Source organism: Coregonus clupeaformis, chromosome 40, assembly GCF_020615455.1.
Source record: "Coregonus clupeaformis isolate EN_2021a chromosome 40, ASM2061545v1, whole genome shotgun sequence".
NCBI classification, from domain to species: domain Eukaryota; kingdom Metazoa; phylum Chordata; class Actinopteri; order Salmoniformes; family Salmonidae; genus Coregonus; species Coregonus clupeaformis.
The window spans coordinates 29,881,260-29,893,696 of NC_059231.1; the positions used below are offsets into that span (position 1 = coordinate 29,881,260).

At 39.6% G+C, this 12,437-nt stretch overlaps 1 protein-coding gene across 1 annotated transcript; it reads left to right on the top strand.

Moving 5' to 3' along the window:
- The first annotated feature begins 7,007 nt into the window (after positions 1-7,007).
- Positions 7,008-12,136, top strand: zic5 (zic family member 5 (odd-paired homolog, Drosophila)). Its single transcript, XM_041863695.1, has 2 exons — positions 7,008-8,220; positions 10,314-12,136. Exons 1-2 carry the CDS (start codon positions 7,155-7,157, stop codon positions 10,751-10,753), a joined length of 1,506 nt encoding a protein of 501 aa, XP_041719629.1. The 5' UTR covers positions 7,008-7,154; the 3' UTR covers positions 10,754-12,136.
- The last annotated feature ends 301 nt before the right edge of the window (positions 12,137-12,437 follow it).

Consider the following 12,437-nt stretch of genomic DNA (forward strand, 5'->3'; position numbering starts at 1 on the left):
GCGACTAATAGCTGATCGCCATTTTCCACTAATAATTACCGCCTACATGTTAGGGGGAAGGGTAGAGAGAGAGAGAGAGAGAGAGAGAGAGAGAGAGAGAGAGAGAGAGAGAGAGAGAGAGAGAGAGAGAGAGAGAGAGAGAATACTATCGAATATGATGCCTAAAAACCTTAATTTTATAGGTTGATGTATAACGGGTGGCTTGACAACACGACATTGCACGTTGTGTGATAACGGGCTTTAAAAGTTGAGCTAGAATTAAATAAATATGATAGAAAATAACGATACTCGAAATAGCGAGCGGGTCTTTTGGGGAGAAGGTGGGGTCTGCACATTTAATTAAATGTAAACAGCAATACTCAATTTCACATTAGACAGGCGGATTTAATTAGCAACTATTTTAAATTATTTAGCCAAACCACTATTTTAGGTGTTGACCGTGTTTTTCTTGCTAAAAATATATATATTTATATGTAATACATATAATAGTCTGAATTATGTATGTATTCATTATGTATTCATTAAATCATTATTATTAATTTGTTCTTATTTGCTATGCTTATGTTTCTGCTGTATATCCTCACATTTCTATTGCATAGCTTGTAGATATATGTAATACAGTACTATAAAAAAAATAGTTAACGATCATTTACCCCATAAAGGGAATATGTTCATAGCCTCTGCGCCTACAGCAATCACTGAACTACCGGTCCTGGAGGGCCGAAACACTTCTGTTTTTTATTTCTACCTGGTAGTTAATTGCACTCACCTGGTGTCCCAGGTCTGAATTAGCCCCTGATTAGAAGGAGAGGATGAAAAACAGAGGTGATTCGGCCCTCCAGGACCGGAATTGAAGAACCCTGATGTAGTCTATCCGTACATTTGTTCAAATATTACACTGCAGTCTGCGCACCAATTGCAATGCCAGAATTACCCTTTTCACATGACAACAGTACATGATGTTCATATTCTGCTAGATAACATTGCATAATAATTTGAAAAGATAAAACACACGAAGTAAAGTTAGTGTGTTAGTCAATTGCCTACTATGGCTATAAAATGACAATTCTAAAACGAATTATAATGTTGTGTTTCCCATGTGTATTACGGGTTTGGGTTTGGTGAAGTGGTATTAGCCTACTGTTTCAATGGCATATTCAATCTTTACTACAGGGATTTTTATCACCAACCCCCCCACACACACACACACACACACACACACGCACGAGGTACTAATATTCAGAGAGTATTTACCTTGTTTTTGTAGAGAGCGGGGTTGGTGGTTTGTCCACTTTGCTTAGCTTGTACAGTTTGTCAGTGTTGGCCGAAAAATATGGTTACTGTTTATTTTATCTGCAATCAACAGCATGAGCTCATGTTTGAATGTTTTCTCTCCTGTAAAAGCAAAACAAATGCATTAGATGAGATTACTATAGATACCTATAGCCTAAATGCAAAACACATTGCCATAGGTCTACACACATTATTTCTGATTAGTCATAATTTGGTGAAAATATTAGGGAGCATTACAGACAAGAATTGTGTGTAACGTCATCACAATTGGGTGAGTTTGTTGAAAACAAATGTAATAAAGTAATACACAAATAGATCTCTAGTATAGGCTACTAAAGAACAAAATAGCCTAGACCCAAAAGCCTAATTCAAAAAAAGCCTTCAATTGCCATAGCCTACCATAAAGTAACAATCAATCTGAACAAGAAACCTTGCTGTTCCTGCCTGCAAAAACACGGCCAACTCACAAGGTTTGCTAATATTTCATCCAAAACGCATACTGTATGGACTGCGTTTAACAACGGCCTCCAACAACAGCTGCCCATTGAAATGTACACACTAAGTGAAGTAAGTTTACTTACACTTCCATTGAACTCAAGTCCCACACGTCCTCCTGCTCCAACACAAATCAAACTTTCTCTGGTCCCTCTCGGCTCCCAAACACTTAACATAGCGGTCAATAACGGGACGGAGAGTAGGACGTCTGAAAACTTTGGGAATCCTGTCCCTCTCTCACTCAGCCCCAAGCCGGGGCAGCCAGAGCGTTCTCTGCCATTCTTTCAAGAATCTATTTCTCCCCGCACCACGGGACACGCAGGACCTGATCCAAGTTCAAAGTTAAATCTGCCGACTTCTTAAAATAACTTATTTATTTCCGTGGAAAACTACAAAACCCCTTGCCCTGTCACTTGAGAAAAATAAATTAAAGAGAAAGAAAACCCAATCGGACCAGACGCATAGCTAGCTATGGGTTCTTATTTCCATCTACCTCTAGAACAAAGCGGCTTCTGAAAATGCCCAAAGACATGTATTTCAACAGGTTTCTCAGAGCCAGAATACAGAGGACGAGACAGAAAGTGTTAAAAAAGGGTTATACATAGCCTTTAACATCAATTGTAAAATGTATATAAACTAATATATGGACTCTAACACACCTTTGACTATTTTTGGTTTACAGAGAAAGAAACTCCTACATAAATTCTGATAATGCTTATGATTTGAATATTGCCAACAACAAGGATAAAACCATGGCATGGCCTTATGGCGCAGCGCTTAATGCGGGCCAAGAGCGAAGGAAGTCCGGCGTATTTCACTAGTTCATTATTTGACAATATCAATACGTTGACGCATTGGAAGGTTACTTGTGTGGTTTCCATGACCTTGTTTGTTCCATGGATTTTTGACCTATGACCCGTTAAGACCACATATGTTGCACTCTTGACTTCTTCAGTAAAATAAACATTGTTTTATAACAAAGCGCCTTTTGTTTTAAAAAGTTTAAAGACGTCGCCCGTCTTCCAGCTGAGCGTCTGAAGTAAGGACAGCCGTTAGGAGCATTTTCTTACTAATCAGAAACAAGGAATTTAACTCCTTCATTCAGTTGGGAAGTTCAGACGGGTGCTCTTTGAATGAACAGTATTCGGATATTCTATAATACTTTTTTTCTTCGGCTACTATTTAAAAACATATAGGCCTAGGCCTGATAACCATGGACCCTTCTCTTTACTAAAATGTTTTGTAAAATGATATATTCATTTGTTTTTACAATACCCTAGAGATCACATTGAGATTGGAATCCTATTATCAAATGACAACAACATACACACTGTACTGTATGTATCCCAACGGGGTCGATACATTGATCATTCAATAGATATACATTAAAAAGTTGGAAGCCGAAGTATTTATAGGCCTACCTGTTATTTGTATGTGTAGGCTATCTATTAATTATGTTTAAAAAATGTATAGGGAGATGTGCTTACTGTTTATTTGAATTACGCATGGTAGGCTAGCCTTCTGAATCCAATGTATAGGGAGATGTGCTTACTGTTTATTTGAATTACGCATGGTAGGCTAGCCTTCTGAATCAAATGAGCCACTTGTTCGTAGATGACAACAACATACACACTGTACTGTATGTATCCCAACGGGGTCGATACATTGATCATTCAATAGATATACATTAAAAAGTTGGAAGCCGAAGTATTTATAGGCCTACCTGTTATTTGTATGTGTAGGCTATCTATTAATTATGTTTAAAAAATGTATAGGGAGATGTGCTTACTGTTTATTTGAATTACGCATGGTAGGCTAGCCTTCTGAATCCAAAAAGTACACTTTATGACACTTTGAAGCACGTATCAATGGTAATTATTAGTTTATACCACAGGTGCATGCAGACCTATTCCCTTTTAAGTCAATACCCATATATGGCAAATGTATTATAACGAGTCCATATCATGGATCATTTTACGCACTAGGCCTAATATTTCCGTTGTTAGGCAATTTTTAAAAAGTATTTTAGAGATATATCTTCCCTCTTGCAAAATAGATTGCTCCAAAGAAAAAATCAACTATGAGTACAACTGTTGATTTTCAAGTCATTAGAAATGAAAAATACATACCAAAAGTTGACTATTGATTAATAATTATTTTACAGATTGTCAGCTATAGTATGTGACACCATTCAACTACGGTAATTTATTGCAAGGTCTTGGGTCAAACAAATTGCTCTGTAAAAAGGTAGCCTATTAAATATCAAATAGTAACTTTACATGTACTGCCCCTATGCCAAGACAAAAAATACTATGCGAAAGTATCTAGAAGTCATAGATAATTTTATTTAATTAGTTGGAGTTGAGTACTGGGGTAGTTTTGGGCAAACCCTGTCATGTTTCTACCACTTTAAGGACCAATAACATCGAGATCTGTGAGGCCGCCGATCATAAATCTATTCCAAAGGTGTCTTTGAAAAAAGACATATTAAATCGATGACAGATATACGTCCTGCTGTGACGAACAGGGACCATTGCAGGAAGGCGTGGGCCACTACCATAAAAGTGAACCAATTCTAAGATTTACAAGCTTCTCTTACTCCATTCATTGCTAAAGTCATAAAAGGTTATGACTATTTTGAGAGGATCACTGGCAACTTTTGGAGAAACTATTTACACTACTCAGATTCCTCCATGCATGGGGCAGTGGCGAGGACGAACATCCTAGATTTGGAAAGTCATTTAGCAAAATAGATAGATAGGTCTTAAAATATAATAACTTATACAATGTATATGCAATTTGTTCATCAAATGCTGGCTAAAATCTAAGACGGACATGATTGTTGTATATGCAACATGTTTCATTTCTTAAATTTGGCACCCTGCTATGTGTAGGCTACTCTTAATTAATTAATTGGCCTCCATTTCAACACTGCAATTCAATGTCAACACTTTTCTTTGGCTAACACTTGTATTTATAAAATATTGCATTCCATCTACAGTATGTGCCTATAAGATATGTGCTTATATATCTAAGCACGAAATAAATGCAAAATATTCCAACATGCTTTTCGGCTGAGATCGGGTTGGTTATGCATGGATTGTTGCACAGAATTGAATAACTTCCCAATTGTCATAGTGCTCCGTGATACTTGCACAGCTCATGCATTACTTTATTACTGGAGTATAAACACTGGCTTAGCAGACACCCCCGCAGCCCCCGCAAGACCGGGCCCATGTGCTTAACAGAAACATTATTTTATGTAGTTTCTTGCAATAGCCCTCTGTGATTTTAAATAATATTTATCTCAAAACGGATTCCTAAAGGATGTGCCCTGAGATTTGGTCAACTCCGTCAGATTTGTCTAAAATTAATCAGGAATGAGCAGGGTCAGCTATACCATAAGGACCCCTTATTCATGTCTTCATTACATGTAGTGCAACAAGACCACTCATGGTTTGTAAAGTTCTCTACCTTTGATAGATTTAAACAAACAGAATTGGAATCACCACGCATAAACTGTCAACTCCATCAGGCCTCCTGTAGCTCCGTTGGTAGAGCATGGCGCTTGCAACGCCAGGGTTGTGGGTTCGATTCCCACTGGGGGCCAGTATGAAAAATGTATGCACTCACTAACTGTAAGGCGCTCTGGATAAGAGCGTTTGCTGAATGACAAAAAATGTCAAATATGCCTATTAATATTATTTTTGATTAAAATATGTTACATTTAATGAGGTTTTAGTCATAAGGCAACTGAGGATAAACAAAATTGCTACTGTGTACCACTTGAATGAAGTCCGATTTTTGTCTATCGTTAACTCAACTCTGTCAGAGTGCTAAAATATCTGATAGAATGGTTATGTTTTTATTGGGTATTTTCAAATTAATCATGTTCCATACTTTACAAATGTTTGTATTTAACTTTTATTTTTAGAGGCAAAAATATGTCTGTTTTGAGGATCTGTTGTCAACTCCGTCAGTGGCTTATCAACTCCATCACTTATGGTTAATCCCCTTAAGACCTTAATATTCTGAAATAAATATTTAATCACTGTTCTGCAATTTATGCTTAAACAATTGAAGTATTTGCTATGCAAGAACTAAGAGATAATGTTTGCTTTATACATTTTGTTTTATGTTCTAAATCTAGAAAAACATGCCAAAATGCTAACGAAATTAGCCCTGGAGAATTTAATAGTGCTATAAAACAAAGCAAAAATAAGTTTGGAGATTTGTTTTACATATTTGAATAATCTAATGTTAGAATAAACAGTCAAGGCCTTTAAACACTTGATACAAATGATACACTTGATAGTACAAATGATAAGCCTTTTATGGTGTCTGACGGAGTTGACAAATCCAGTTAGTTGCATTTTGCCTTGCTCGAACCTTGCGGCCCAGCGAAACTCTACTATGCAACTAAGTATAAAGTTACAATAACTCAATAAATCAGAAATGCAACATGGACAGACATCAACTGCATAGTATGTCACCCATATCAAGTGGAAACATCAAAAGGCCTTTATTTTTAAGAGGAAATATGTTATGGTGGGAATATATATATATTACATATAATTGTATGCATATAAAAACATTTACATTGCATACTAAATTATAAATTGTTAAATAATAATCACTAATTTTAATAGCTACTTTGAAGTGTTGTGGACATTTCGAGCTTTCCCTATGGCCGTTAGCCATGGACACAAAATAAATTGTTCGAGACCATGGCTTTAAAAGTATTTGTTTGGCTAAATGTCTCCAATATTATTTATTTGTATGTATTTAATTTGACCTGAATAAAAGTCCATATAGCCTACTTGAGTTATTGTGATAATAATTTATTATATTTAAAATTATGTTTTCTACATTTGGGGTTACACCCCTAAAGAAAAATAAGAAAAATAATAGATTAACGCTGTATAGCCATTTCTAATACTGTAGACGTCCTAAATTTCATCCACGTGCGTCAGCCCCCGGTAAACACCAAGCCGCATAAACTGATTTGCTGGTAACTTTGTGAGTAAAACTTTTTGGAGTCGACAGCGATAAAGAGAGCGAGGGGGCGGAACCCCGCTGAGTCCCTGCGCTGAACGACAGCCAATCGCTTCGTTCTCTTAACTGCCAGTCACCGAAATCCATCCAATACCCGCAGTGCCATTTCTAAACTGTATTCCCTACTGTGTCCTCCAACTGTTGTATGTTCTGTCAATCGCTTGAGGACTGAGTGGGAAAAGGAACAAGCAGAGTTAGAGGCAGGACAAAAGAAGTTATATAGACCGCTTATATACATATATTTTAATGTTTTAGAAAATCGTGATGGTGGGGGAGAAACAATAGCGGTGGATGGACTTGACAGTGTAGTTATGGAGCCCCCTTTGAGCAAGAGGAATCCGGCGATAAGATTAGCGGATTTGGCAGCGACTCAACCTCTTCCTCATCAGAATATGACAGGCTTCCCGGGGCTAGGGGTGCATCACCCTCACTCCCACCATGCCCACCACCACCCTGGGGAGATGGGCAACGACCCCGGAGTGGCACTCACTCCATTTGGACCCGAGCACATGGCACAGACAAACGCTCTCAAACTTAGCCCCTCTCAGCACAATCAGAGCCATCCCGAAGCCCAGACCGCCGCAACAGCAGCAGCATCCTTCACTTCTGCTCAGACCACAGTAGGTTTCCCCGTGGCTCCTCACCCCCACTCAGGCTACTCTAGCAGCAGGGACTACATCCTCAGGAGAGAACTCTCAGCCTCGGCTATGCATGCACTTGGCGACCAGCATAGTTCCGCCTCCTCCCCTCATCACCATGGCATGTTCATCGCCCCAACAGGTGCTTATGGGCACACCGAAACTGGTGCCCATCCACTTTTCTCTGGACTCCACGACCAAGCGGCCCCAGGTGCCCACCACCACCATCACCATGCCCTCAACGGGCAGATGCGTCTGGGTCTACCGGGGGACATCTACGGCAGGCCAGAGCACTTCGGCCACAGGCCCGAGCACTATGGACCCTCTTCTATCCACAGCTACAACTCCATGAACCTCAATGTGAACATCGCTTCTGCTCCTCACGGAGCTGCGGGGGCATTTTTGAGATACATGAGGCAGCCCATCAAGCAAGAGTTAATCTGCAAATGGATTGACCAGGATGAATCTACAAAGAAGCCCTGCTCCAAAACTTACAGCACCATGCACGAGCTGGTCAACCATGTCACGGTGGAGCACGTCGGGGGACCGGAGCAAGCCAGTCATGTCTGCTTCTGGGAGGAATGTCCGCGGGAGGGGAAAGCTTTTAAGGCGAAATACAAACTGATAAACCACATCCGAGTTCACACGGGAGAGAAACCGTTCCCTTGCCCTTTCCCCGGCTGCGGAAAAGTGTTCGCACGCTCGGAGAATCTAAAGATTCACAAAAGGACACACACAGGTCAGTGAAAGTGTGCCGAATTATTTTAGAACTGCATAAAACAGAAATCGATATATTGAATCAAAGTAGACGCTTTGAAAATGTTAAATAAACTTTTTTGGCATAGACAACAAAAATATATTGGGAAAAGTTTTCATTTTAACTGCTGGCGGGCATGGAGGGTGACCATGCGTAAAAGTCACAGGAACGAGATTTCATCGAATAAAATGATTCATTATGGTCAAGCCAAGGCATCACGTGTACAGTAATAACTTTCTGAAAGAGCTATTTACTCGTAGAGACGTGGAAACTAGAGGTGGGGGGTTATGCCATATGGTTGTAGTTATTACTCCGTAGGAGGTTTAGGTCTTTATGACTCATGTTAGTGCTATGTTGATTGATCGACTCTTCACAGCAGAAGCAACCATACATACATGTACTGATTTCATACCTTACTAAATCGAGCTCCTAAAAACTTTAGAAGGCCAGATGAAAATTTAACATTTATATTTGGGGGGAACGTTATAACAGTTTTAGACTATTGATAGGCTGATGATAACTTCATCGAATCTTGACTCATAATAATTTCAGACTGACTAAAGAAAAACAACAAAGTGAAAAGGGACTACTGGGGCTGGCTTTTCTTCCAAAATGATATACAGCAGCCTAGCACTTGTCCTTAGAGCCCGATCATAGCAATGGCGTTAGTCAGTCTAAACACTTGTAATATGATGCAATACAGTATGCAGCGGCAGGCATGCTATGTTACAGAATAGCCTGCGCAACACCCCCAACTTTCCACCTTACAACTCACACGGAAACTACGTATGAGAGACAAGTGTGTCATTGAGGGCTGGCCTGTTTCGAAAGCAAGTGGCTCCCAAGACTGGAAAAACAGCACGGCAATCAGATCATGTCAGTGTCTTTGGTAGTAATGTGAGGAGGGAGAGAAGAGCAGAGCCCACTGAAACTGTCATGATGCACCATCAAGCCTTTGGGGATATGGGGACTGCTTAGTAAGAGCTAGAATGAGGAGCCCTTTTTCCATGCAGATTCAGATTGTGGCAATAACATGTTTTTCTAAAGTACAAACAAAAACAATACACCCAAGGGGCCGCCCCTACACAGTCATAGTAGGCTGGTGTATGGTTTTTCTATTTTGAATTGTCCATCTTACAATCACAAAATCATTTTATGCACAATCTTCTCAATACAAGCATTACAACATATAGGTTTATCTTTCGCCAAAAGGCATTCATTTAGGCCTACCAATGCACTTGTTTCCACGGCACTTATCACATAGCCAACATTAGCCTACATCAAAGCAACCTCTGAATGTTTTCGCCTTCTTGCATTCACTGTGGTTCTGTATAGGCTACACATTTTCCCTGCACGTTCACGTGTATAGCCCACGGGCCACCCTATGACATGTTCCACGTGCGTCAGTCAGTCAGGAACATGCCTTGTACATGTGGGAGAGGAGTGGCATTTACATTTTAGTCATTTAGCAGACGCTCTTATCCAGAGCGACTTACAGTTAGTGCATACATAAATTTGTTTTCATACCCCCTGTGGGAATCGAACCCACAACCCTGGCGTTGCAAACGCCATGCTCTATCAACTGAGCTACATCCCTGGGTGTAGGCATGGGTGTAGATGTATAATAAATAAGGTATGTCGGACATGAAGCCCTAGTGGCAGAGTGGGCTGCCACACTGACCATTTTTGGAGCAGGCTTATACTGCGGGAAGTGATATGTTACCAGTTAAGCGGTGGATTCAATTATGGGCCTACTTTGGGTAGAGCATGTGGACGTCCATGTTGAATAAAGGTGAAAATGGATCATCCATTTTATAGGTCAAACTTAAAGGAATTTACATTGCTGTTTGCTGGAAATATATTGTATACATTTGATGTCATAACATTTTTATTGGGCCTAACCATTTGGTAACTTTGTTATTCTTCTTGGACTTTGATCAAATGTGTTTATAAAGGCCATCATAAAATGTCATCATTATGTGTTATATTATGTTATAACACATGCACCCTTTCCTGAGCCTGATTGGATATGAGTAGCCTCTAATGCTAAATATCTCCATCTCCATCTTTTCCAGGGGAGAAGCCTTTCAAGTGCGAGTTTGATGGCTGCGACAGGAAATTCGCCAACAGCAGCGACCGGAAGAAGCACTCCCACGTCCATACGAGTGACAAGCCTTACTACTGCAAAGTCAGAGGCTGTGACAAGTCCTATACGCACCCCAGCTCGCTGCGAAAGCACATGAAAGTCCACTGCAAGTCGCCCCCGCCCCCTTCTGCCAACGCTTCATACCATTCTTCTACGAACCCTCTTGGCGCGCCCCTTTCGCCCGCCTCCGAACCGCACAGGAACCGGTCCGTGAACCTCTCGCCTCAGGTTACCAACCTCAATGAGTGGTACGTGTGCCAGGGGAGCGGGGGACCCAACCATCTCCACACCCCCTCCAGCGATGTGCCAACTTCGGACTCGGACGACGAGGACTCTTTCAGAAATTCAGACCCGAGGACAATGCTCTAATGTTTACAAACATAAAAAATAGAGTTCATTCCCCAAATTGTCTCCCAACTGGTTAGAAGTGTAGTAAGAACTACCTGCATGGGGACTGTACTGACTGTAAGCATATACATTTGACTTTATGGACCAATAAATAGAGTCGCGGATGTCAGATGATGATGAAGAACAACAACTGCCAATAAAACGTGCCCTCTCTGTTCCCTTTCTAAAGAGCTGAATGTATCAACATCTCAACAAGTCTCAATATAGAAAAGCGACAATCACCAGTATTATTTGAGAAAAGGAAATCATATTCATAGTCATTTTGTAAGCTTTATTATTTAAATAGGCTATAGAAGCCCAAATATACTGAGAACAGAAATACAATGTCATCAGTAAGGATAGGCCTTTGAAAAAACACATGCATACATATGCAGGCTACATTTACATGCATGTATCGTTTAATCCGGATGAATTATGCTTACATTGACATTGTCTATATGATCGCAACCCCTCACAATGTAACCTGTCTTATTCATCAATGTCCAATCCCAGATATTTGGCAGAAAACAGACGTTGTTGCTCATGCAAAGTACATGAGGCTTATCAACAGCCCATGAACACTATAATAATGCCTAAACATCCAAGAAGGGGGAGTTGCATTCCATTTTTCTTATGTAAATCTCACAGTAGATGCGAGAACTAATGTAGCCTAAACATCCAATTTAATTTCGAACACCTGCAGATAGCGATAGACATGTCGCACACACATGATAATATTACTAACATGCAAGTGTCTTAAAGGGTCCAAACTTAGTTTTAAGATTTAAGACTATGTTTGGATTGACTTTTGTTATGTCTAAGAACAATTTAAGACTATATTTTATGCAAAACAAAACAAATACACCAGTGTTACACTAGTTAAAGAGTACGAATAAGTCCTTCGGGACCCTAAATATGTACACTGACAGGTTTTGTCAATGACGGTCGGATTTGTATATAATTGTACTGATGCTCGTGAATGTTGTTCTTAGTCTTAATTACGAAGAATATGTTGTTTTGTACATTGTAATTTATTTGCTGGTATTAATGTTGTACTGGATTTACAGAGACACCAAAGAATACTAATATTAATTTTGGTGAATATGTAATAGACCTACTGATGGTTTTGTTCTGTAAAAGAAAAATAATTATTATTTACTTGAATAGGCAGTGTATTGTGAAACGTTCATCTTCTCGCATGCCCTTTGTAGTGACTGTGTTTTTCTATTTGAGGTGCATGGTGCCATTATTTACGATGGATAAAAAGTGATGATGAAACAGCTATGATTGTGCAGACCCTTGATGTTCGTGATCCAATTGACAGTATGAATTCATTTTAAAGCTTAATAAACACACCAGGCCGTGTTGGTAGTTAATACGTGTATTTTAGTTAACATAACTGTATTGTTTCTTCATAGAATTCAGGAGGCCTGTCAGTGTAGGATGTAATTCCTTAGACAAGGATATGCCTACATAATTGACTTGTTTGCATGCAGTAAATGTAACCATTTGGCTGGTAAAATCAGTTGTAAAGCTATTATCGCATTATCATAGCCTATATATGATCGAAGTAATTGTAAGCTACAAACACGTTTCCAAAGAAAAAGCAACTGGTTGGTTGGATACCCTACTCTAATAATCGTAAACATCAAACGTATTGTCAACA